The 22100-nt window shown below is 39.9% G+C and overlaps 1 protein-coding gene across 1 annotated transcript in view; it reads left to right on the top strand.

Moving 5' to 3' along the window:
- Window positions 1-12435: 12435 nt before the first annotated feature.
- Window positions 12436-22100, top strand: part of LOC103373369 (UDP-GlcNAc:betaGal beta-1,3-N-acetylglucosaminyltransferase 3-like) — a 10807-nt gene continuing 1142 nt past the window's right edge. The window contains exons 1-3 of the mRNA XM_008303243.1: window positions 12436-12443; window positions 13972-14560; window positions 18857-18864. Of these exons, the coding sequence (XP_008301465.1) occupies window positions 12436-12443; window positions 13972-14560; window positions 18857-18864 (605 nt within the window). The remainder of the gene's footprint in view (window positions 12444-13971; window positions 14561-18856; window positions 18865-22100) is intronic.

The following is a 22100-nucleotide window of genomic DNA, read 5'->3' as shown; positions in this document are numbered from 1 at the left end:
CTAATAAAAAATCCTTCAAACAGGCAACATCTCTCAAAGTTTCTTCCAGCTAAACACCTTCATAGTTGCACAACCTTCCTCATACAACATAGGCCTATTCCACAACTGGATGTAGGGAAAGCTCCTTGTCGGCTCACGGCGCCACTGTAACTCGCAGGCGGAACAGTGGTGGAGTCTAGACGCAGTCAGGCATGGAGCGTTCCTTGTTGTTCTAATTCGAAACAGCCGCATCATTTCTAAGCTTCCCCACCGAAGGAGATTTTAAAAAGTGCTGGATTTTGGCTGAAGACCATTGAAATTTGATTTGTTTTCTTGTTGATGAAGCATTTTGGTGTTACAGAGATTTAAACACTTGCCAGAATATGCTTGTTTACATGCTCAGCTGTGTGTGGTCCACAGGTTTGGATTTGTACAATTTTCTTTGGGTTTCCTCGTCTTTCGCAGAGCCACAGTGCACAACACATGTCCAGAGAAATCAGCATCATTAACTCATCAGCTGCTCCTAAAATGCATATTGTTCTGCTTTTTCACACCATGAAAACATACAGAATTTAAAGGTCAAATGTAAATACATCTTGAAAATACAATTAGTTAAACTTTGCCAACACTAAAAAAGATGGAACATATGACCAAAACTGTAGAACTCTGGTCTTGTTCTGTGTACGAAAGGAAGTGCAGTTAAAAAATCTTGTATCTGCTCAAACTATAGCTTTTATTTGCATTTTTTTTCTTTTTATATACTCGACAAAAATCCCTCCTGCAATTAGATATCATTGCATGCAATATGACTGAACATATTAATGATCGTCAGTCAGTCAGCGAAAAAGTAATTACGAGAGCTCTGAGATGTTTTTATTTGAATGACTTTTTTAGAAGCAGGCAGGGAACAGGTAATCCTCCTTCAACCATGTTTCTATCTCAGCTAACAATCTCCTCCAAAAGGATGCTCAGCTCCTTGAAGCACAAGTCAGAGTGACACTGAGAGTGCAACATCCACAATGAACGGGGTCACACTGCACCACGGAGCAGAAGAAGGCAGTGCTTACAGCTGCTGTTCTGCATCAACCATTATGACAAACTGTATTTCCTTCAAAAAATTCTGAAAAAAACCCCCAAACAACTGTGCCGGAACCAGGGTTAATCCTTGGCCGTGACGTTTTCCTAAACTGACATGAAGTAATTGTTTTCTAATTGAATTCTGCCTCAGACTGAATCTGTAACACAAGCTTGAGCGCCTCAGGTGTTTGTCTTTCTCTGATCAGTTGCGTTCCGCTAACCAAGAGTAACAATAACGGTATGATGCATCTATTAAAACTTACCATACATGTTTGTCGTTGTCAGACAAAGATGGTATATGTCACTAGAACTACAAGGAAAACAAGCTTTTTCAATCATTTTTTCAACCAAAAAAAACGGATGTAATATGGTTCTGCAAAAAAGGCATGGCATCAGAAAGTAAAGTATGGCATCAGAAGCTAGCATTGTCTCCTTCAGCAGAAACAACTTCTTGTAAGCGTTTTGCACAATTGTCCACCAGTTGCTGACATCAGCTTGCAGCTTCAACCACTCTTCCATGTAAAATTCCTTCATTTGCAAGAAGTTTGAGAGTTTTTTTTGAATGAAGTGACCATTGTAAACCCCCCACACAGCATTTCAGTGGGATTCAAATCTGGGCCATTCCACAACCCTCCATTTCTTCATTTTGAGCTTTTTTTGTGGGTTTGTGGTGTGGTTAGGATAATCAAGTCTATCATTTGCTCCTCTTTGAAACAGCGCCTACAGATGAAGGTGATATGCTTACTGTACGTGTTGCATTTTGTGCCAAATATGTCTACTGTTGCTGTTGCCAAACAACTTTATCTTTGATTTTTCTGTCCAGAACGCAATATTTCAAAATGCTTGCTCATTGCATGTATTTTCATTGGCAAACTGTAGCTTTGGTCTAACTTTCTTTTTGGACAGCAAAGGCTTTTTCCTGGCACACAACACATGTAGACCATTTGAAATCAGCAGCCCTTCCTGAGAGTGGAAGGATTTATTTCAGAAAATTTAGAGATCTTTTTAAATCCCTGGCCAGACCCACAGGCAGCACAAACTTTTTTTTTTTCTAAAGGCCTTAGAGAGCCCTTCAGAACTTGGCATGATGACACACTGTAATAGTAAAGAGAGCAACAGACCCTGGATGTCAGAGGTTTCAAATAGGAGAAGTTCCACCTGTCACTTCCTAAGAAGGTTTCAATCACTGGCACTAACTGGTGTTTAACAATTTTATCAGACTACCTGTCACAAAAATGAGAAAACATAAATAGTTTAAAACTAAAAAATGTTGTTGTTATTTATTTGGCAAATAACAAACTGAAACAGCTAAATAGTCCTTTTTCACACATAACCAAAAACCTGATATTTCTTAAGGCTTCCTTTGGCCTTCATAACAGCTTGCGTTCTTGCCGGTGTTGTTTTTCTGTACTTTTCGACAGTCTCTTTTGTAGGGAGCCAGGAGTTTCTAGCTGTTACCACTTTAGATGAAACTTTTGTGCGATCAATCTTTGAATGTATTACACCCCAAAGTTGTTCAATAGGATTCAAATCTGGACTTTGACTTGACCGGTCCATCAGTTCCAGAACTCCACATTCCTTTTTCTTGGTCAAATAGTCTCTGCACAGCTTTGAAGTCTGCTTGGGGTCATTTTCTTGTTGATATATGAACCCACGACCAATCAGATTCAGTCCAGAAGTGATTCCAAGAGGCACTAAGATGTTGTGGTAGACGTTCTTGTTCATGACACTGTCGATTATCACTAATGGAACCCCGTACTATAGTGGAATCTCCACCGTGTTTCACTGTGGGTGCAATGCATCTGGCATCAAAACGTTCTCCAGCACATGATGATGCTGACCACAGAGTCCAGAAAACCTTCTTCCAGTCATCAACAGTCCAGTGTCTGTGCTTACTGGCAAATCTGACGAGTTTCTAGAAGTTTACAGGCCTCAATAATGGCCTCTTAGCAGCTATTCTTCTTCCCTCTAAGCCTTGGGTTTTGTGAGAGGAAAAAACTGTAAAAACTGCATGATGCTGTACGTTAACATTTAACTGCATTGAATGCTACCAAACGAGTCAAGTGAGAAAGTGAACTGCGGAAAGTTGACATTAGATGACAATGTATTTAGTCACACAACACATGCAGATGGAATTTGTCTTTTGGGGACTCAGCAGCACAGCCAGTTTGTGATTCAGCCTCAGAATCATCCATCCATCCATTTTCTATACACCGCTTAATCCTCACTAGGGTCGCGGGGGAGGGGCTGGAGCCTATCCCAGCCGACTTAGGGCGAAGGCAGGGGACCCCCTGGACAGGTCGCCAGTCCATAGCCTCAGAATCAGTAGAACAATACTATATCAGTATAGAATGTGGGCATACAATAAACTAAAAGTCCAGTCTGTAAGAATAATAAAGTTTATTTACACTTGCTTAAAGTGATTTCTGGCTTTTTTTTTGAACTAATGTTGCATGCACATAATGGTATGGTATGGTATAAAATGAACATTTAACTTCACCTCCAGACAGCTTGAACCATGCCTAATATAAGCTGACAGCAAGAGCAATTGTCACTTCTCTGTATGAAAACAGCTCCTGAAGACTTCTTTTAATTTTTCTCTTGTAGATGGCCAACATTTTGTTTGTGTGTTTTTCCTATTTCAGCTTTTAACAGTTGACAACAACTGGTTTTGTTCCTGGTGTCTTCTGTTCTGTTTATTATAGTCATGCGCAATCTAACCTATCTGCCACCTTCTGACAACTCAGTGCAGCCGACTTTATTTGCTCCCAAGTGTATGGAAACAGGCCTAATTTGCTATTTCTCATTTTGTAACATTTTAAAAGTTTGTGTCAAATTTGATAGCCACCATAGATTCTCCAATATGTTTCATAAAGAGAGGATGAGGTGAGGAGTGTTCAGTTGGTTGCAGCTGTCTTTATCACAAGGTCTTACCACTAGATGGCACTATAGCTCACACTTTGCACCTTTAGTGAACACAGATTTATCAACACAGGTTACCCTTCTTGGAAAACAAACCAGTAGGGTAAGATTGGGAAGGTAACTGTACATTTAATGCTTAACTGTAAAATGATTATAGTATGTATATTTTTAGAATCACCTTTGAGCTTGTGTTATTCAAACACGTTTTACTCTAGCTGTGTTTAACATCATCGTCTTGTATGTGAAACATCCCTCATGAACATAACAAATCAAAGAATGGAGCTTTGCCACCACTTACTGGGCAAACTGAATTACAGCTACACAGCAGGACAAAACCCAGCCAAGAAAATCAGAAATAGACAAGACATACAGAAAGAAAAAAATGTGGCCATGTCAATGCCATTGCGTTACATGAAATTTTGAATCATTTTCTGTATTACTTAAAAAATTCACCACTAATTTGCTTAACTCACTGTAATCTAACATAAGGTAACATGTGCTATGTTAGATTACATAAAGTTATCTGGTACATTAACTCCACTTTCAGTTAGGTTGCAGGTACAGGGCTTGTAGAAAGTATTCCCCTCCCTTGTTTTCCCTTTTATTGCTTTTCAACATTTAATCAGGGTTAGTAAAGTTTGTTGGGTTTTTTCTAATGTCAAAGTAAAAACTAATTTCTATAAAGTAATTTCAAGGAATTGTAAATATAAATTGTAGTATTCACCCCTTCATGTAGAAGATCTACCTTTGGGTGCAGCTACAGCACTGAGCCTGTGTGAACAGGCCTCACTCAGCTCTGCACGCTGCAGTTTAACCCATTCTTCTTTGCAAAACTGCTCAAGCTCTGTTAGGCTGAATGGGAATCATGACTGAACAGCCCTTTTCAAGTCCATCCACAAATTCTCAATTGAATTCAGGTCTGGGTTCTGACTTCACCAATCACGAACAATCAGCTTGTTGTATTTAATGTCTGTGTAGCTTTGGCTGTATGCCTGGGGCTATTGTTTTGCGAGAAAATAAATCTTCTCCTAAGTCACATTTCTCCTGCAGACTGCATCAAGTTGTCCTCAAGAGTTTCCATTCATTTTACTCTCTACCTTTCCAGACCCTCCGGGACCTGCTGCAGAGAAGCATCCCCATATCATGATGCTGCCACCACCGTGTTTCACAGTGGGGATCTTGTGTTTGTGATGAAGTGCAGTGTTTAGTGTCCACCAGACATAGTGTCTGTTCTGATGATCAAAAAGCTCAACTTTGCTTGCATCAGGCCAAAGAACCTAATTCCATTTGCCTTCAGAGTCTTCCACAGGCTTTCTAGTGAGTATAGGCTTTTTTCAACAACGGCTTTCTCTTTGCCACTCTCTCATAAAGCTTTGACCAATGAAGAACAGGCAACAGTTGCTGTGTGCACAGTCCCTCCTTTCTCAGCCACTGAAGCTTGAGTCTCCTTCAGAGGAGTTATAGGTGGCCCCCCTCCCTACTTTGTTGTTCTACAGCCACATAGATTTTGAGGACAGCCTGTTCTAGGCAGATTTACACATGTGCGATATTCTTTCCAATTTTTAATGATGGATTCAATTGTACTGCAAGCAATATTCAGTGACTTACACATTTTCTTGCATCCATCCCCTGACTTATTCCTTTCAATACCTTTTTACAGTGTTGTTTGGAGTTTCTTTCATCCTCGTGGTGTAGTTCCAGCCACGAGTACTGATTCACCAATGACTGGATATTCCAGATACAAGTGTCTTTATATTACAATCACTGACACATATTCACTGCAATCAGATGATCTCCATTTTAGTCATTGTGTAACTACTGGCACCAATCAGCTGGGTTTTTTTTCTTTGGCTTTATATATATATATATATATATTTTTTTTTTTTTTTTAATTAATTGACATTACTTTGTAGAAATCTTTTTTCACTTTGACAGTAAGGGGTCTTGTTTGTACACACTTGACAAAAAAAAAAGCTCAACTGAATTGACCTCGACATTTCAGATAAGTTTTTATTGTTTCATTCCAGAACATGAGAGTGTTTAGTTGGAGTTAAATTACAAATTCAACTGCTTGTGAGGGCAGTTGAATTTGTAGTTATGTAGGCATCCCACTCTCAATAAACATGTGCACCAATTACTTCTACTTGTCAAGTTGGTGAATTTGACAAAATTGTCAAACTGAAGACATTTGCTGTTTATTTGTTGCTTTGTTTTAGTAGTTATTATTATTACTATAGTAGTTTTGTTATGACACAATATCTTTACAGTAAGTTTAGAAGTTTTTTAAAAATGTTTTATTTCTGTTTTCTGTATCTAACTTAAAGTTTTTTCACTTGTAGTTTAGCTTTAGTGTGTGTGTGTGTCAGAGCTTTTAGTGAAAAATGTGTGGCAAAGTTCATTGATATCAGACCCTCCTCTGCTGCAGGTGTGGTTTTGACATGAAACAGGACACACAGGTAATGTTCAGCCCCTGTCTGGCTCCCTTTTTCTCTCCCTCTCACGCAGCCTGAGCCTCAGCTTCTGCCCCTGTCTCTCTCTCTGTGTCTTTCTCTCCACCACCACATGCTCGCCCTCTTAGTCACTGTCTAAGCCCTGCTCACAGCCTAATTACAATAGAATAGAATAGAATAGAATAGAATGCTTTTTATTGTCATCATACACAAAGTACAATGAAATTAAAAGACAGCTCCAATGGTGCAAAAGTATAAAAGTAAAATTATATTAAGACAAACAAGAATATATACATATATTTACAAAAGGAGCCAGTAGGAAGTACATACCGCTAGCCAAACGATAGAGTAAATATACTGCACTATTGAGATGAGAACACTGTGGATATAAGAGAAATGTAAACAATATAAATAACTAATGTTTGTTAATATAAAATATATATCATAATATATATGAAATATATACAAAATACAGTATAATATATAATAATTAGGGCTGCAAGGTGGATCGGGGGTTAGCACTGTTGCCTCGCAGCTAGAAGGTTGCCGGTTTGGTCCTGGTGAGGACACCCGGGATCTTTCTGCGTGGAGTTTGCATGTTCTCCCCGTGCAGCGTGGATTCTCTCCAGGTTCCTCCTACACAATCCAAAAACATGTTGAGGTTAATTGGTGATTCTAAATTGTTCATAGGTGTAAATATGAGTGTGCTTGGTTGTCTGTCTCTAAGTGTAGCCCTGTGATAGACTGGTGACCTGTACAGGGTGTCTCCTGCCTTCACCCTGAGTCAGCTGGGATAGACTCCAGCCCCCCACGACCCTAGTGAGGATTAAGTGGTGTATAGATAATGGATAGATGGATATAATAATAAAAACACAATTATAATCTAATATACATATAGAATAGTATAATATAAATAATAAATATGTATGATAAATAGTACAGACTATAGACGAGTGTGCGTTCAGTACCCGTATTGCACTTGGATAGAACGTGTTGGTGAGTGTGGATGTGTGGACCTGGATGGATCGGTACTTCTTTTCTGAGGGCAGCAGTGAGAACAGGCTATGCCCGGGGTGTGAACTATCGAAGGTGATGCTTCTGGCCCTGCGCAGACATCTGGTGTCTGACAGAGAGGACAGCTGTGCTCCTATGATGCTCTGTGCTGACTTCCTGACTCTCTCCAGAGTCTTCTTGTCAGCCTGAGAGCAGGTGCTGTACCACACTAAGATGTTGTGCATGAGGATGCTCTCTACAAAACAGCTGTAGAAGGACAGCAGCAGTTCCTGGGACAGGTTGACCTTTCTCAGTGACCTTAAAAAGTACAGATGCCGTTGTGCCTTTTTCACGAGGGCATTGGTGTCGGTGCCCCTTGTAAGGTCCTGAGAAATGTATGTTCCCAGGAACTTGAAGTCACTGAATATCTCTACAGTGTCCCCTTGGATGAGAAGAGGGCACCAACTCCTCAAAGACTAAGGAGTTGGTGCTGGACTTCCGCCTGAAGTCCAGCACCAACTCCTTAGTCTTTGAGGAGCTGAGTGCCAGGTTATTGAGGGTATTGTGAGTATCCCTGTTTGTCTGAGTAGCTTTGTTTTGTAGTCTTAGAATTCATTAGGTTTTTCCCCTCTGTTCTTTGTTTAGAGTTTTCTAGGTTTTTTTTTTGAATCTTGCCCCCTTTGTAAATTCGTTCTGGTTGTCCCCATTCTCTTACCCCCTCCCCCTGTTTAGCTTCCTCCCTCTATATTGGCTTCTGTTAATCTGTCATTTAATAAACTCCTTTGTTACATTCACCTGTCTGCCCATATGTATGTCTGCACCTGGTTTCCCAGACCCCCTGTGACAGGTAAGATGATGCAGTGAACAGTTTCCTTGTCTAATGTCAAACCTGGATCACTCAAATATGCAGAGATGATACAAGCAATAACTGGATTATGAAAGATCTTTGATATCTGGTTAGACCGGTATCATCACATAAAGGGTGGAGGCTTCACGTGTACTGTGAGCCAGTTCATGCTTTGGATTTTCTTGAAAAAACTCTTGTCTAAACATAAAGGTGTAATGTAGAAGCTGTTCAGGTATAAATACATTTCCATCTGTCATTCCTGCAGCCCCAAACAACTTGAATTCTCCCTGTTTAACAAGCAAGTCAGACTTTCTCTGACTGAATTCAAATCCTGGATGAACATTAATTTCCGCCAACTCAACTGCGAGAAATCCAGCCTCTTAATCATCGGCCCCAAAACCCTCACCTCAACTACCAACAATTTCAACCTCACCATTGACAGCACTTACCTCACCCTGTCGTCACATGTCCGCAACCTTGAAATCATTTTCGACTCCCATCTCAATCTGGAACATCACATCACTAAAACCGCATTCTTCCACCTGAAAAACATTGTCCATCTGCACCCATCTCTCACCTTCCTCACCGCTGAAACCCTGATTCATGCTTTTATCACTTCCAGACTCGATTACTGCAATAGCATCTTCTACGGCCTTCCTACCAAACAGCTCAACAAACTACAAGAAATCCAAAACTCTGGCACCCACCTGCTCATCCACACCTTTTCCACACCACCCCTGTCCTCCAAATCCTAGACTGGCTCCCTATCAAAGAGCGTATCCATTTTAAAATCCCCCTCCTCACCCACAAAGCCCTCCATAACCAAGCCCCTTCCTACCTCACCAGCCTGCTCCACCACTGCACCCCCTCTCATAACCTCTGATCTTCTGACGCCCACCCTCTCTCTATACCACCTGACACCAAGCTCCGAACCTGGGGGGACAGAACTTTCTCTGACGCCGCCCCCACCCTCTGGAGCTCCTTACCACCAAACATCTGTAACTGCCCAAACCTGTCCTCCTTCAAATCACTCACCAAAACTCACCTCTACAAACATGCTTTTCACATGATTGTTTTTTTTAATGCACACGATGCTTTTTGCTTTCTGCTGCTTTTTTTTTTAGCGTGTTGTTTTTATTCACTGCGTAGCGTCTTTGAGTGCTTTATAAATAAAATTGATTATTATTTGACTGAACTGCTACATACAAGAAAACAAACCAATAGTCTTCCAGATCAAACTTTGGATAATCCTGCCTTGTGCGATGCTCCCAATAAGCGATTCAGATTCAGCAGCTGCCTCTCTGTTCACTAGGCTTGTTTACTTCCTACAGCTCCACTCAAACGTCTCAGCCACAAAGCTGTCGTTCAGCTTTTGAGTAAACGCAAGAGTTTTCATGCAGCACTAGCATCCGTCATCAGCCTCATCATGCATTGTGAACAGCAGACACTGTTTAAACAATAGCAGTAGTAGATGTGTGCCGCCCGCTGACAGAAAGCAGTTTAGGACTCTTACAAGTTAAGTAGGCAACAATACCTGGATTGCTGATACAATGGATGGACACTGTTTGCCAAAATGTGGCTACTTGCTGTTTGAACATTCTTGTTCATACAAACTCTTCTTTGAATTTGTAACGGATACAATATAATCCCACAAGAACAGGAAATGTAAGGTTGTCTGGCAAAACTGTTCTTTGAGACGGATGTGAGATGTGAGCAAACCACATGTAGGGATCTTTAGAAATCAGCATCATTAATACTGCTTTTTTTTCTGCTCCAACAGGCTGTCAAAGTACAATGTTTTATTTAAAGCAAGCTAAATCAGTTTTGAAAGTGTACTTAATCATTTATTTTTTCCTTTCAGACAACTGACATGCTAATACAGATAGACCACGTGACCAAATGTTGGGTCCAGAACTCTAGTCCTGTTCTGTGCAAGAAGGTTCAACAAGTGTAATCCAGAATCTTGAAGTTGTGAATATTGGAACATTTCTGTAACCTTTGTTACCATATAAACCTCTCTGTGTGGTCGTATGTATATCTTTCAGACGCACCTTACTCAAACTATAGCATTTGTGTAACCTTTCTTACTTTTTATATTCTCGAACAGAAGTCTCTCCTGCAGTTAGGTATCACTGCATGCACTATGACTGAACATATTAATGATCTTCAGTCAGTCAGCGAAAAAGTAATTACGAGAGCTCTGAGATGTTTTTATTTGAATAACTTTTTTAGAAGCAGGCAGGGAACAGGTAATCCTCCTTCAACCATGTTTCTATCTCAGCTAACAATCTCCTCCAAAAGGATGCTCAGCTCCTTGAAGCACAAGTCAGAGTGACACTGAGAGTGCAACATCCACAATGAACGGGGTCACACTGCACCACGGAGCAGAAGAAGGCAGTGCTTACAGCTGCTGTTCTGCATCAACCATTATGACAAACTATTTGTATGTTCTTCAAAAATTTTGGAAATAGAACAATAGGCAAAAAACAAGATTCACCCACACATGTTTAAAAGAAAACCTGCAGGAAGCAGGGTTAATCCTTGGCCATGATGTTCTCTAGAACTGACATGAGGTAGGTGAACTTTTTGCATTGTTTTCTAATGGAGTTCTGCCTCAGACTGAATCTGCAACACAAGCTTGAGCTCCTCAGATGTTCCTCTTTCTCAGATCAGTTAATTCGACCAATCAAGAGTTACAATAAGATCAAGTAGCACCTGTTGAAACGTTGCTTCACCCTGTCTGCATGCATGTTTCTAATTGTCAGCAAATCTCATGAAAAGACCAAGAATGACAATAAATTGAACTTTTTAAAAACATTTCAGTGAATCCAAAATCTTAAACAGTGGCATTAAAAAATAAGGATGTCACATTGAAATTCAAACAAACAAGTACTTGATCCTCTTTGAAACAGTTGGTACAAATAACGATGATATACTTAAACACAGCAAGAAAATTTGCTTGTTGGATAATTTTTAAAAAAATTAGAAATATCAGTTGATGTACTATAGTGGAAAAAGCAAATACCTCAGAATCCATCCATCCATCCATCCATCCATGGGCCAGAAGAACCTGGGATCTTCTATCTGTAAGGCGACAGTGCTAACACTGAGTCACTGTGCAGCCCTCCTCAGAAGCTAGCATTGCCAGAAATAACGACTGTACTGTTCTGCGTAATAGTCCACCAGTCTTTGACAGCAGACTGCAGTCGTGTTTTACGACTTCCAGGCAAAATTCCTTTCAAGATGCTTGGGGTGGGGTTTCTTAAATTCACCGCATATTTTAAATCTCAAAACAGTTTAAATCTTGACTTTGTGTAATCTGTTCCATAATCCTCTATTTCTCAGGGATGCATCAGGGATAGCTTCAGCCTTGAGACAATTGTCAAGAAAAGCTGCTTGAGGAAGTCCAAAACTACAACCACTGACTGTGATGTAACTGGGCTTGATTGGCAGCAAACTCACCGGACCTGAACCCCCTGTGGTGAATCGTCAAGAGGAAGATGAGAAACACTCAGCCCAAAAACACAGACAAGCTGAAGGCTGCTATCAGATCAACCTGGGCTTCCATAACACCTCAGCAGTTCCATTATTTTATTATAAATCCTTTAAAAAAATAAAAAAAAATTGATATTAGGAAAAATATTAAAAGAATTTGACATGCCAGATTTCAGATTTTTTATGAGCTATAAGCCACATTCAGCGAAATTAAAACAACAAAAAGCTTTAAATATTTCACTTTAAGATCCCTTTTCATAATCTTCTAATTTGTTGTAACACACCATTGACCCATTTGACTCCATTTAGGATTCATCTTCTCCACCTCAGCTTCAGATCCTCACAGATTCCAGATCTAGATCGGGTTTTAGTGGTTGCTGACCTGCGAAAGTTGAGTAAAGACCAGCAAAACTGGAATCTGTCTCTGTCTTACATTTACTCTCAGGTTTGCTTTGTCAGGCATCTTCTACGTCCCAGTGTTATTTTTCCATCAACTGGTTTTACTTGCCGGTGGAGGAGCGCTGTCTCACGCTGCCTGAAAGTCTAAACCCACGGCAGAATTTCACCTATAGAAACGTGTACATCACCTGTAATTACATGGAAGACTGTCCCTGAGCACACAAGGACTGTGGATGAACAGAGGGACTGTCGCAAACGCACTGATCTACCAATATGCGCAGGTAATTAATGCTGAATGACGTTTAGTTTTTTTGTTTCTGTAAAGTTAATTTTTGTTTGAAGTGACTTAAAACATATTCAGTCAGTACAGGATAGCTGATGGTCTGATATGTATGGAGGGTACTACTTTTATGTGGAAAACCTTTATTCTGCATTGTTGTACTTATTCAGAGCAGACACTAACTGAACTAATAGCCTGAATGCAATAAATATTCTAATAGACACTTACACAAACTGAATGTATCAGTCGTGACACTTTTTTTTTTCTTTTCTTTTTTGGCAGTTACACCTTAATTTGTGAAAAAAATAAACACACCAAAAAAGAATTAACAAAACTAAGCGGCTCACTGCCATATATTGCGCCTGGTTGATGATGTATTTGTGCAAAGGCAGATGAGAAAAACAAAAAAAAACAACCAAAAACAAAACAAAACAACAACAAAAAGTGAACAACTTTCCGCGCTGAGAATGCATTTCTGAATGCATTTATTCATTTATTATTATTATTTTAACAACTTTTATTCATTTTCTGCATGACTAGAACAGTGTCTGATTGTGCTGTCACAATGGGACCCTACAGCTGAAGAGAAAACTTAATTACAGACACACATGAAAGGAATGTACATCAGCTTGACTGAATGCTACAAAACAAGAAATGTGGGTTTGTTGCCTAGAAAGATGTTGAGGTAAATTGACAGAAACCACATTTAAAATCACTTATTATACATTGCTTAGGACTTTGACTCGAGGCAGCTATATTTCTGAGACTATTTTAAGAAATAATTTCCAGTATAAATGTCCATGGTGCAGGTATTAGCAGACAATTTCTTGCTTGGCTTAATTTTGTGCCACTGATGACATGTTGACATCTATAAACATGTTGCCTATAGCGCACATGTATAATACATGATTGAAACAGAATGCCTTATATTTGTTCTCTTTAGCCACTTTACTATTCAAGACAGACAAACTCAATCTGCATTTTAATGAAGAAAAGATGAATGCTGTTCATTCCTCCATGCAACAGTAATTCTAACAACCAGACAGCAGCCTGTATAATTTCACACCATTTTCATTCCCCCTCCCTAAAATGTCTTTGCAGTGTTTCCTTTATAGGCTTACACTAATGCAAATGAAAGCATGCATTTAAAAAGCAGTCTTTGTGTTAAGTTAATTCAAGGCTTTGGCCTGTAAGTGTCACATGTGTTAATCTTAGTTATACCAAAGTCAGGCCTCATATGTCTTATAACAACTCTGCATTTACTGTAGGTTCGTTTAATTTAAACTTTAAGTTGTGGATTTTTTGGCTTTGAAATATCATGTATTTCATGTCTGATGAAGACTTCTTAATTTTTTTTTTTGTCACTGCAGCATTTCAAATAAGAATATCCTCGTCGCCACTCTCTCGGTGATGGGAGTTCTTGGGTTGATGCTTAATCTCCGGTTATCTAAAGACTTGATCAGCTACAAACACTTCCTCCATCAAGCACATCTGAGATCACACATCACATCTGTCATCCAACCATCCAGAAATTCTACTTATAAATACTCCTGGCCAAAATGTCAACAAAACATATCTGCTGCCAGAGTCCCTAACTTCAGCTCACTTCCTACTACGATGCAAAACTTTATCTACTATCGCCATTGTCGACATTTTCCCATGATACTGGATCTTCCTGACAAATGTGGAGGAGCTAAAGGATCTGCAGAAGTCTTTCTTCTACTGGTCATTAAAAGTCCTCCTGTGAACTTCGACCGTCGAGAGGTGCTGCGTACAACCTGGGCTGAAGAGAGATTGCAGAATGGTGTGTTGATGCGAAGGATCTTCATCACAGGAACCAGGGGTGAAGGTGTCGAGAAGAAGAGACTGAACAAACTCCTCGAACATGAACAACGGCAGTACAATGACATCCTCCAATGGGACTTTACTGATACATTTTTCAATCTCACCTTGAAACAAGTCCTCTTCCTAGAATGGATGGACAGAAACTGTCCACATGTTCGCTTCCTGATGAACGGTGATGATGATGTTCTTGCTCACACAGACAACATGGTCACGTATCTGAAAACCCTGAAGGACAATGATGGAAGCAAACATCTCTTTGCTGGAAATCTGATGGTGGGTTCACCACCTGTTCGAGAATCAAACACTAAGTATTTTGTTCCAGCTCTGATTTATGAACCTGAATCCTACCCTCCTTACTGCAGTGGTGGAGGCTTCCTGTTGTCTGGCTACACAGCTCATGTCATATACAACATGTCCAAGTCCATCAACCTTATTACCATTGATGATGCTTACATGGGGATGTGCCTGGAGAAAGCAGGACTTGGTCCTGAATCCCACATGGGAGTGAAGGTCTTTGGACATAGCAGTCTTGATAAAGCTGATCCATTAGATCCGTGTTATTTTAGAGAAATTCTGATTGTTCATAAATTCCTTCCACTTGATATGTATCTTATGTGGAACAGCTTACATGACCCAAATCTGAAATGCAAAGTTTAGCAGCTCCACAATCTAATGCATTCCAGAAAAAAAATAAATAAATAAAAAATTCTGCTGTTAGTTAGATTGTCAATATTATATTTCTCTCATTGAGGCTACATTTTGTAGTGGTGTTGTATTCAATTTCATTATGTTGAGAATTATTTATTTTTTTTGCAATAACACATAATATCTCTCAGTACAGCTTATAAAGTGCATCAGTGCATCAGTTGCTGATTTATTATGTGAGTATAACTGTGTGCTGATTGTAATAATAATGCTCATGTATTTGAAATTATGATACACTTTGGGAAGTTTCATTGTAAAAGGGTTTTCAAATACAGAGACCTATTATATTATTTTTATTGTTATTACTATGATTATTCATAATAAAAAAAATAAACTGGGAATGCCACTCTCAATGATGTGTCCTTTGATACATGAAATAAAATTCACATTTTCTTTGCCAAGTTTATTCTCCAAAAGCTGACCTTCACCACAACTCAGGTCTTTCTTTGTGTTCTCAGGGCTTTACCCTCTGATGCTGCCTTCTTAGGCGGCTTTTACACACAACTGTGATAAAGTCAACAAACCAGTCCAAATGTTGCCATATATAAACTACATAAGTCATCACAGATCAAGCTATTTGAATTATGTAGCATTTTTTAAAATTGTGCTGCCTTGGACTAGACCCAGGAAAAATATGACCCTGCACAATCCTACGTAGCACCTGTAACGTCACATTCATTCTTTTCACATTGTGGAGGAACTGAGGGAGACTTACCAGCAGCACTGATCAACCAGTATGCTCAGGTAATTACTGTTAAATGACACGTTGGTTCAGTCGCCTACACACTTCTGTAAAGTTCTTTCTTCTTTGGAATGACTGAGTTGGAAAAGATGACAATCCCACTGCTACTCTATAAATGGCACGTACAACATGACAATGTGTTTGTGCTGTCAGTCAATTTGACTGCCTTTAACCTGAGGGGCACAGGTGTGACTGTTTATGCACCATATGAGGGTGGGTACAGCACATGGTGACGTCCAGGACACACCTAGAGATTGCTTTGGTACAGGTTTCAGGAAGCCACATTTTCCAACTGACATCACGCAGTCCACAACACGAGCAGATTTTGTTGCACATGACTCCTGGTTCATCTTTAGTCTGCTGCTTCTGGACAGTGATTTCCTGACCAGAGAAGTTAGTGAGTGGATGAAGTTGTCGTCTTATCTTTCTTCAAAAAAAAAGATCAATGCCAATAACATCATTAATGACTGTGCAGAAAGAGGGGTGAAGCTAAGTGCTGACTTTGCTGGTGTTGCTAAATCAGAAGAACACTTTAGAATGTCCTATAAGTAGTGGAAAAGGACAGGAAGGACAGACCAAACCTCCGAAAGAGGAAGCTAACTGAATAGTGCACACATGTGTGAACAGAATGACTTTGTGGATTTTTATGGCTACCCTTGATCGCTTCATTTTGGAAGTGTGTGTGTGTGTGTGTGTGTGTGTGTGTGTGGCTTTTATGAAAACCAACGATGACATCATGTGAACAAACTGGCATTTAAAGGGTTCAAATCATGAAAATAAATCAATATTTTGTTTGTGATGATTAAGGCTGTTGTTGGCTAAAAAAGTGGAACATTTCAGTGTTGTATATATCATTTTTATCACATTTATTTTGTTACAAACTTTTTTGTCTTTAAGGACCTTCGTGTAAAGTTTTAAACTGAAGCCGTTGGGTTAAAGAGAAAGGTAAAGAAACACAATCCCTCAGGAAAGGAGCCAAGATATGAGAGACTTCTCAATATCCCCCATGTTGAGGAAGATTTCGTCTATCATCAAAAATACATAAAGATTGGGGCACCGTGATAGCTCACTTGGTTGAGCTGCCGTCCCATGGGGCTAAAAGTCCCCAACGCAGTGTGGGAGCGAGTTTTGAATTTTGACTCTTTGCTGCAGGTTCTTCCCCCACTTTCCTGTCCCCCTCCTCGACTGTTCTATCAAATAAGGGCACGAAAGGCAAAAAAAACTTAAAACAATAAATAAATAAATACATAAGGATCGGCTGGCGCTACAGCTCACCTGGTTGAGCTGGCAACCCATGTACAGGGGCTATAGTGCCCGATGCAGCAGTCTTGGGTTTGAATCCTGCTCATGGCCCGTTGCTGCAACTCCTTCCCCCAATTCTCCTGCCCCACTGTCCTGTCTCTCTCTTGACTGTCCTATCTAGTAAAGGCAAAAAAATTGGAGTGTGTGTGATTTGTATATATTTTTTGTTTTAATTTGTTTTTCGGGCTGCAAGGTGGCGCAGTTGGTAGCACTGTTGCCTCGCAGCAAGAAGGTTGCCGGTTCGCGTCCGGGTGGGGGCACCGGAATCTTTCTGCGTGGAATTTGTTCTCCCCGTGCAGCGTGGGTTCTCTCCGGGTTCTCCGGCTTCCTCCCACACAGTCCAAAAACACTTTGAGGTTAATTGGTGATTCTAAATTGTCCGTAGGTGTGAATGTGAGTGTGCTTGGTTGTCTGTCTCTAAGTGTGGCCCTGTGATGGACTGGTGACCTGTCCAGGGTGTCCCCTGCCTTCGCCCTAAGTCGGCTGGGATAGGCTCCAGCCCCCCCGCGGCCCTAGTGAGGATTAAGCGGTGTATAGATAATGGATGGATGGATGAATTTGTTTTTCATTTAGTTAAGCTAAGCTGAATTTCTTCAATGGTTTTATTTATTTCACATTTAAAATGTGTAGTTTTAGTTTGGTTGTTATTATAACAGTAGTGCGTTTGTCAGAGACGAGACTTAATTCTAGAATTCTACAATTTCATTTGGCAGACACTTTTATCCAAAGCAACACACATCTGACAGCAAATACAACACAAGCAAGGATCAATCTAGATAAGTGCCATAGAACAAATTCAAGTGTGATAGGGCGTTGATGCCAATAGCAGGCTGTGTGGGAGGTAATAGGTTTTATCTATACACCACTTAATCCTCACTAGGGTCGCGGGGGGGCTGGAGTGTGTCCCAGCTGACTTAGGGTGAAGGCAGGGGACACCCTGGACAGGTCGCCAGTCTATCACAGGGCTACACTTAGAGACAGACAACCAAGCACACTCACATTCACACCTACGGACAATTTAGAATCACCAATTAACCTCAACATGTTTTTGGACCTTGTGGGAGGAAGCCAGAGAACCCGAAGAGAACTCACGCTGCATGGGGAGAACATACAAACTCCACGCAGAAAGATTCCGGTGCCCCCACCAGGACGCGAACCGCCAACCTTCTTGCTGCGAGGCAACAGTGCTACCAACTGCACCACCCTGCAGTCCGTAATAGGTTTTATTTAAATTTTAAATTTTTTGGTTTGTTTGTTTTCTGGCTGTCAAGTGCAGAGGTGTTCAGTGAAGAGCTGGGTCTTTAGTCTTTTCTCAAAGACTGAGAGGGAGTCGACAGATTGAACAGAGCTTGGTAACTCGTTCCACCACCGAGGAACCACAGAGGACAAGAGTCTCGCTATCGATCTCGTGCCCTGTTATGGTGGTTGCATCAGACGGTTTTTGTTGGTCGAGCGTAGTGAGCTGGAGGGAGTGTAGATCTGAATGAGAGAGTTCAGGTAGGATGGAGCTGTTCTCGTTGTGGTTTTGTAAGCAAGTGTCAGGGTACTTAAGATGGACTTAAGATGTTCAAAATAGGTGTGACAATATGAACACAACTCCTTGTGAGGGCAGCTGACTCACAGTCATGTAGACATCTCACTCTCAATAAACATGTACCCCAAAGACTCCTCATACTCAAACACATGAAAGACATTTACTGTATATTTTGGTTTGTATTAGTAAGTTTTGTACCTACACAAGTTTTAGGTTTAAAAAATAATTAAAAATTAAATGTTAGTTTTTAGTTTAGCTTTAGCTCAGTGTTTGTTACAACTTTTAGCAAAATATGTAACAAACAATGTGCTATTGTGTGTCAGAGGACACACAATAGCAGTGTTTCTTAGGTTTCTTAGGTAAGAGAGGGATTTGGGAGGCTCATCCTAGGTACATTGTTCTTGTGTAAAGTCGGCAGTCAGTTAAGAGTAGTAGTTTGCTTTGTCAAACCTAAAGCCTGGGTGGCTCAGAAATCCAGAGAAGGTAAAGGTTGTAGATGTCATGTCATGTGTTCAATGAGGAAGTACTTCCTGAAGATAACGGATCCTTTAGTGGTGAGCTACACCAATGTCATCAACTTCAAGCAAACATCCTCCTGTGTGCTTGCATGTGTGCATGAGTATGTTTGTGTGTGTGAAATACATGTGAAAACTTACATTAAACGATCAAATATGGTGAGAATTGCGGGGTTTTTTTTTTGTTTGTTTGTTTTTTTTACAAATTTGAAGGTGTAAATTAAAGGATCTTAGGGTCGTTACTTCAGCCCTCCTCAACTAAAGAGCCTCCCAACTTTACAAGCAAATAAAATTTCTCCTGAGCTGCTTCTTATCAACTGAGGATCCAACAGTCATCTAGTATAAACTTGGTATAGTTGTGTCTCCTCACTGCCTGCAGGTGATTCAGAATGAGCAGCTACTGCTAGTCCACCAGGTTGAGTTACTTTCTAGAGCTGCTTCTGCTAACACTAAAATATCTCAGCTTTGAGCAAAACACACATTCTGCTGTTGGCTGTGAGAGTGAACACAAGAGTCTTCATGCACTTCCAGAAGCTGAGGAACTGAAGATCCAGTGAATTACCTACTTTTTCATAGTATTGTTACTACAACAATAGAAAAATCCTTAGCGTTAGTGAGTTGTGTGGCTAATGTTTTTATTAACATTGATCATACGCTCACAGGTCAGAGCTTTGTGGAAACTGCAAAGCTGAGGGACATTCAGAGATGCTGGAAACTTTAAGACGAACCTCAAACCAGTAAACATGGATTATGTTGGTTACTGTGTTTTCATGTCACCTCGAGCTTGTACTGTGAAGCAAGTTCAACATTCCCAGGGTATGTTTTCATTACCTGGCTTCACTAAACCTAACAACCACAGTCTGTAAAAGTGGTCTGATGAAGCTGGTTATCAAGTTGGTAAGTCAACACAGGTTTTCTCAAACAAGGTATGAATGTTCACATAAGAGGGGCGGTGTTGGCATCAGGTGACCAGCTGCAAACACATCTCTTGGCACCAGAGTGGCATACTTCACCAACAAGAGCAAACTATTATCTTAGAAAAAACAACCTTTTTAAATGTTTAATTGAGGCTAAAAGCACAACAGTTGCAGTTGTCAAAGCCAGGAAAGAGAGAAAACTTGATGACCGTGATAACACTTATCAGGGCTTATGAGTATCACTGCTCCATCATCAGGACACAATGAGGTCTGACGAGAATTACAATCACATATTGTATTAAATCAGTGATATCAGTATAAATCAGTCTGACAGAGGAATACATGCTGAACAGGTCTCCAGTGATGAAAATCAGCCCTTAATGGAAGAGGGAGAGGAGTGCTTCCTCTGTGCAGGTTGGCTGCAAGGTGGCTCGGTGGTTAGGACTGTTGCGTTGCAGCTAGAAGGTGGCCGGTTCACTTCCCGGTGAGTACACCCGGGATCTTTCTGCATGGAGTTTGCATGTTCTCCCTGTGCAGCGTGAGTTCTCTCCGGGTTCTCTGGCTTCTTCCCAAACAGTCCAAAAACATGTTGATTAAAGTTGAAAATAATTATGATATAAATCATTTTAACTTGTTTTTTCACAGGGCATTTTTGTCTTTAAGGTCCTTAGTGTGATTTTTATTTTTGTTTTTTAAAATCTGAAACTGCACATACATGTTGGTGTTAATCACTGGCATATCCCAGTCTGGTCATAAAATACATGTAGTTCCAAATATATTGAAAATATTTCATCTGCGTGTGTGTGTCTTTGTCTGTGTGTGTTTTATGAAAATCAACAATGGCATCATGTGAACAAACTGGCATTTAAAGGGTTCAAATCATGAAAATAAATCAATATTTTGTTTGTGATGATTAAGGCTGATGTTGGCTAAAAACAACAACCACAACCCCTCCATGTTCAGATTTTAGTGGTTGTCAATCTGCAAAATAGTTGAGTAAGGGCCACCACAACTGGAATCTGTTTGTGTGTTTTGTTTACCCTCAGATTAGACTTTTCAGGGAGCTTTGACATCCGGCTGTTATTTGTCCACCACCAGGTTTTACCTGTTATAAAGTCAGCAAAGTATTCCAGACCTGCCTTGAACTATGAATTACTGCTACATCCATCTGAACAATGTAGTGTTTTTGGAGGAAGCTCTGGCCTGAAATTCTAAACCCAGGGCAGACTTTCACCCCATTGAAAGATGTACATCAACTATAACTACCTGAACTACTGTCACTGAGCACAAAATAACTGTGGATGAACGGAGGGACTCTCACTACTGCACTGATCTACCAATATGCTCAGGTAATTAATGACATTTACTTTCATTGTCTGCTACGTGTTTATATGAAGTTCCTATCTGTTTGAAATGACTGTAATGTAGTCAGTAAATACAGAATATTTGACGATCTGATATATATGGAGGCTACAAATTTGATGTGGAAAACCTACACATTACAGACTGTCAGACTGACAGAGGGCAAAATTTAAGAGACCTTGAACCCTTAAATTCTGAATCTCTGGTTTCATTTTGTATCACTGATGACATGTGGAAATATGTATATAATAAACATGTTATTGACAATCTATTATACTGTATGAGATAAAAATAATACTTTATGTTTGTTCTCCTGAGCCACTTTACTATTTTGTAAAGACACATTCTATCTGCATTTAAATGATGAAAAAAAACTATGTTCAAGTAAGAAATCATTAAAAGACATATGAATAATTAATTTTAAAAGGTTTCCAAATGTTGATATTTATTTTTTCAGGACAGTTTTTTCACAATTTGCATTGTAAGTGACACTGTAATATGTGCTGTTTTAGTTACAAAAGTAATTATGGGCCACATTTGTCTTATAATGGCTCTGATTAATGTGTCGGTTCATTTATTTCATAACTTTAGGTCATGTAACATTAGTCTTGAAAATATCATAAATATTCTGTTTGACGAGGATATTTTCTTTTTCTTTTTTGTCACTTCAGCACTACAAAGAAGAAAATCTTTGTCACCACTCTGTTGGTGATGGGAGTTCTTGTTGTTGTTGTTT

The sequence above is a fragment of the Stegastes partitus genome, unplaced genomic scaffold (assembly GCF_000690725.1).
Source record: "Stegastes partitus isolate 25-593 unplaced genomic scaffold, Stegastes_partitus-1.0.2 Scaffold1963, whole genome shotgun sequence".
In the NCBI taxonomy this organism is placed as follows: Eukaryota; Metazoa; Chordata; class Actinopteri; family Pomacentridae; genus Stegastes; species Stegastes partitus.
Note: the sequence above shows the minus strand (reverse complement) of the source record. Positions and strands in the feature narration are given on the sequence as shown.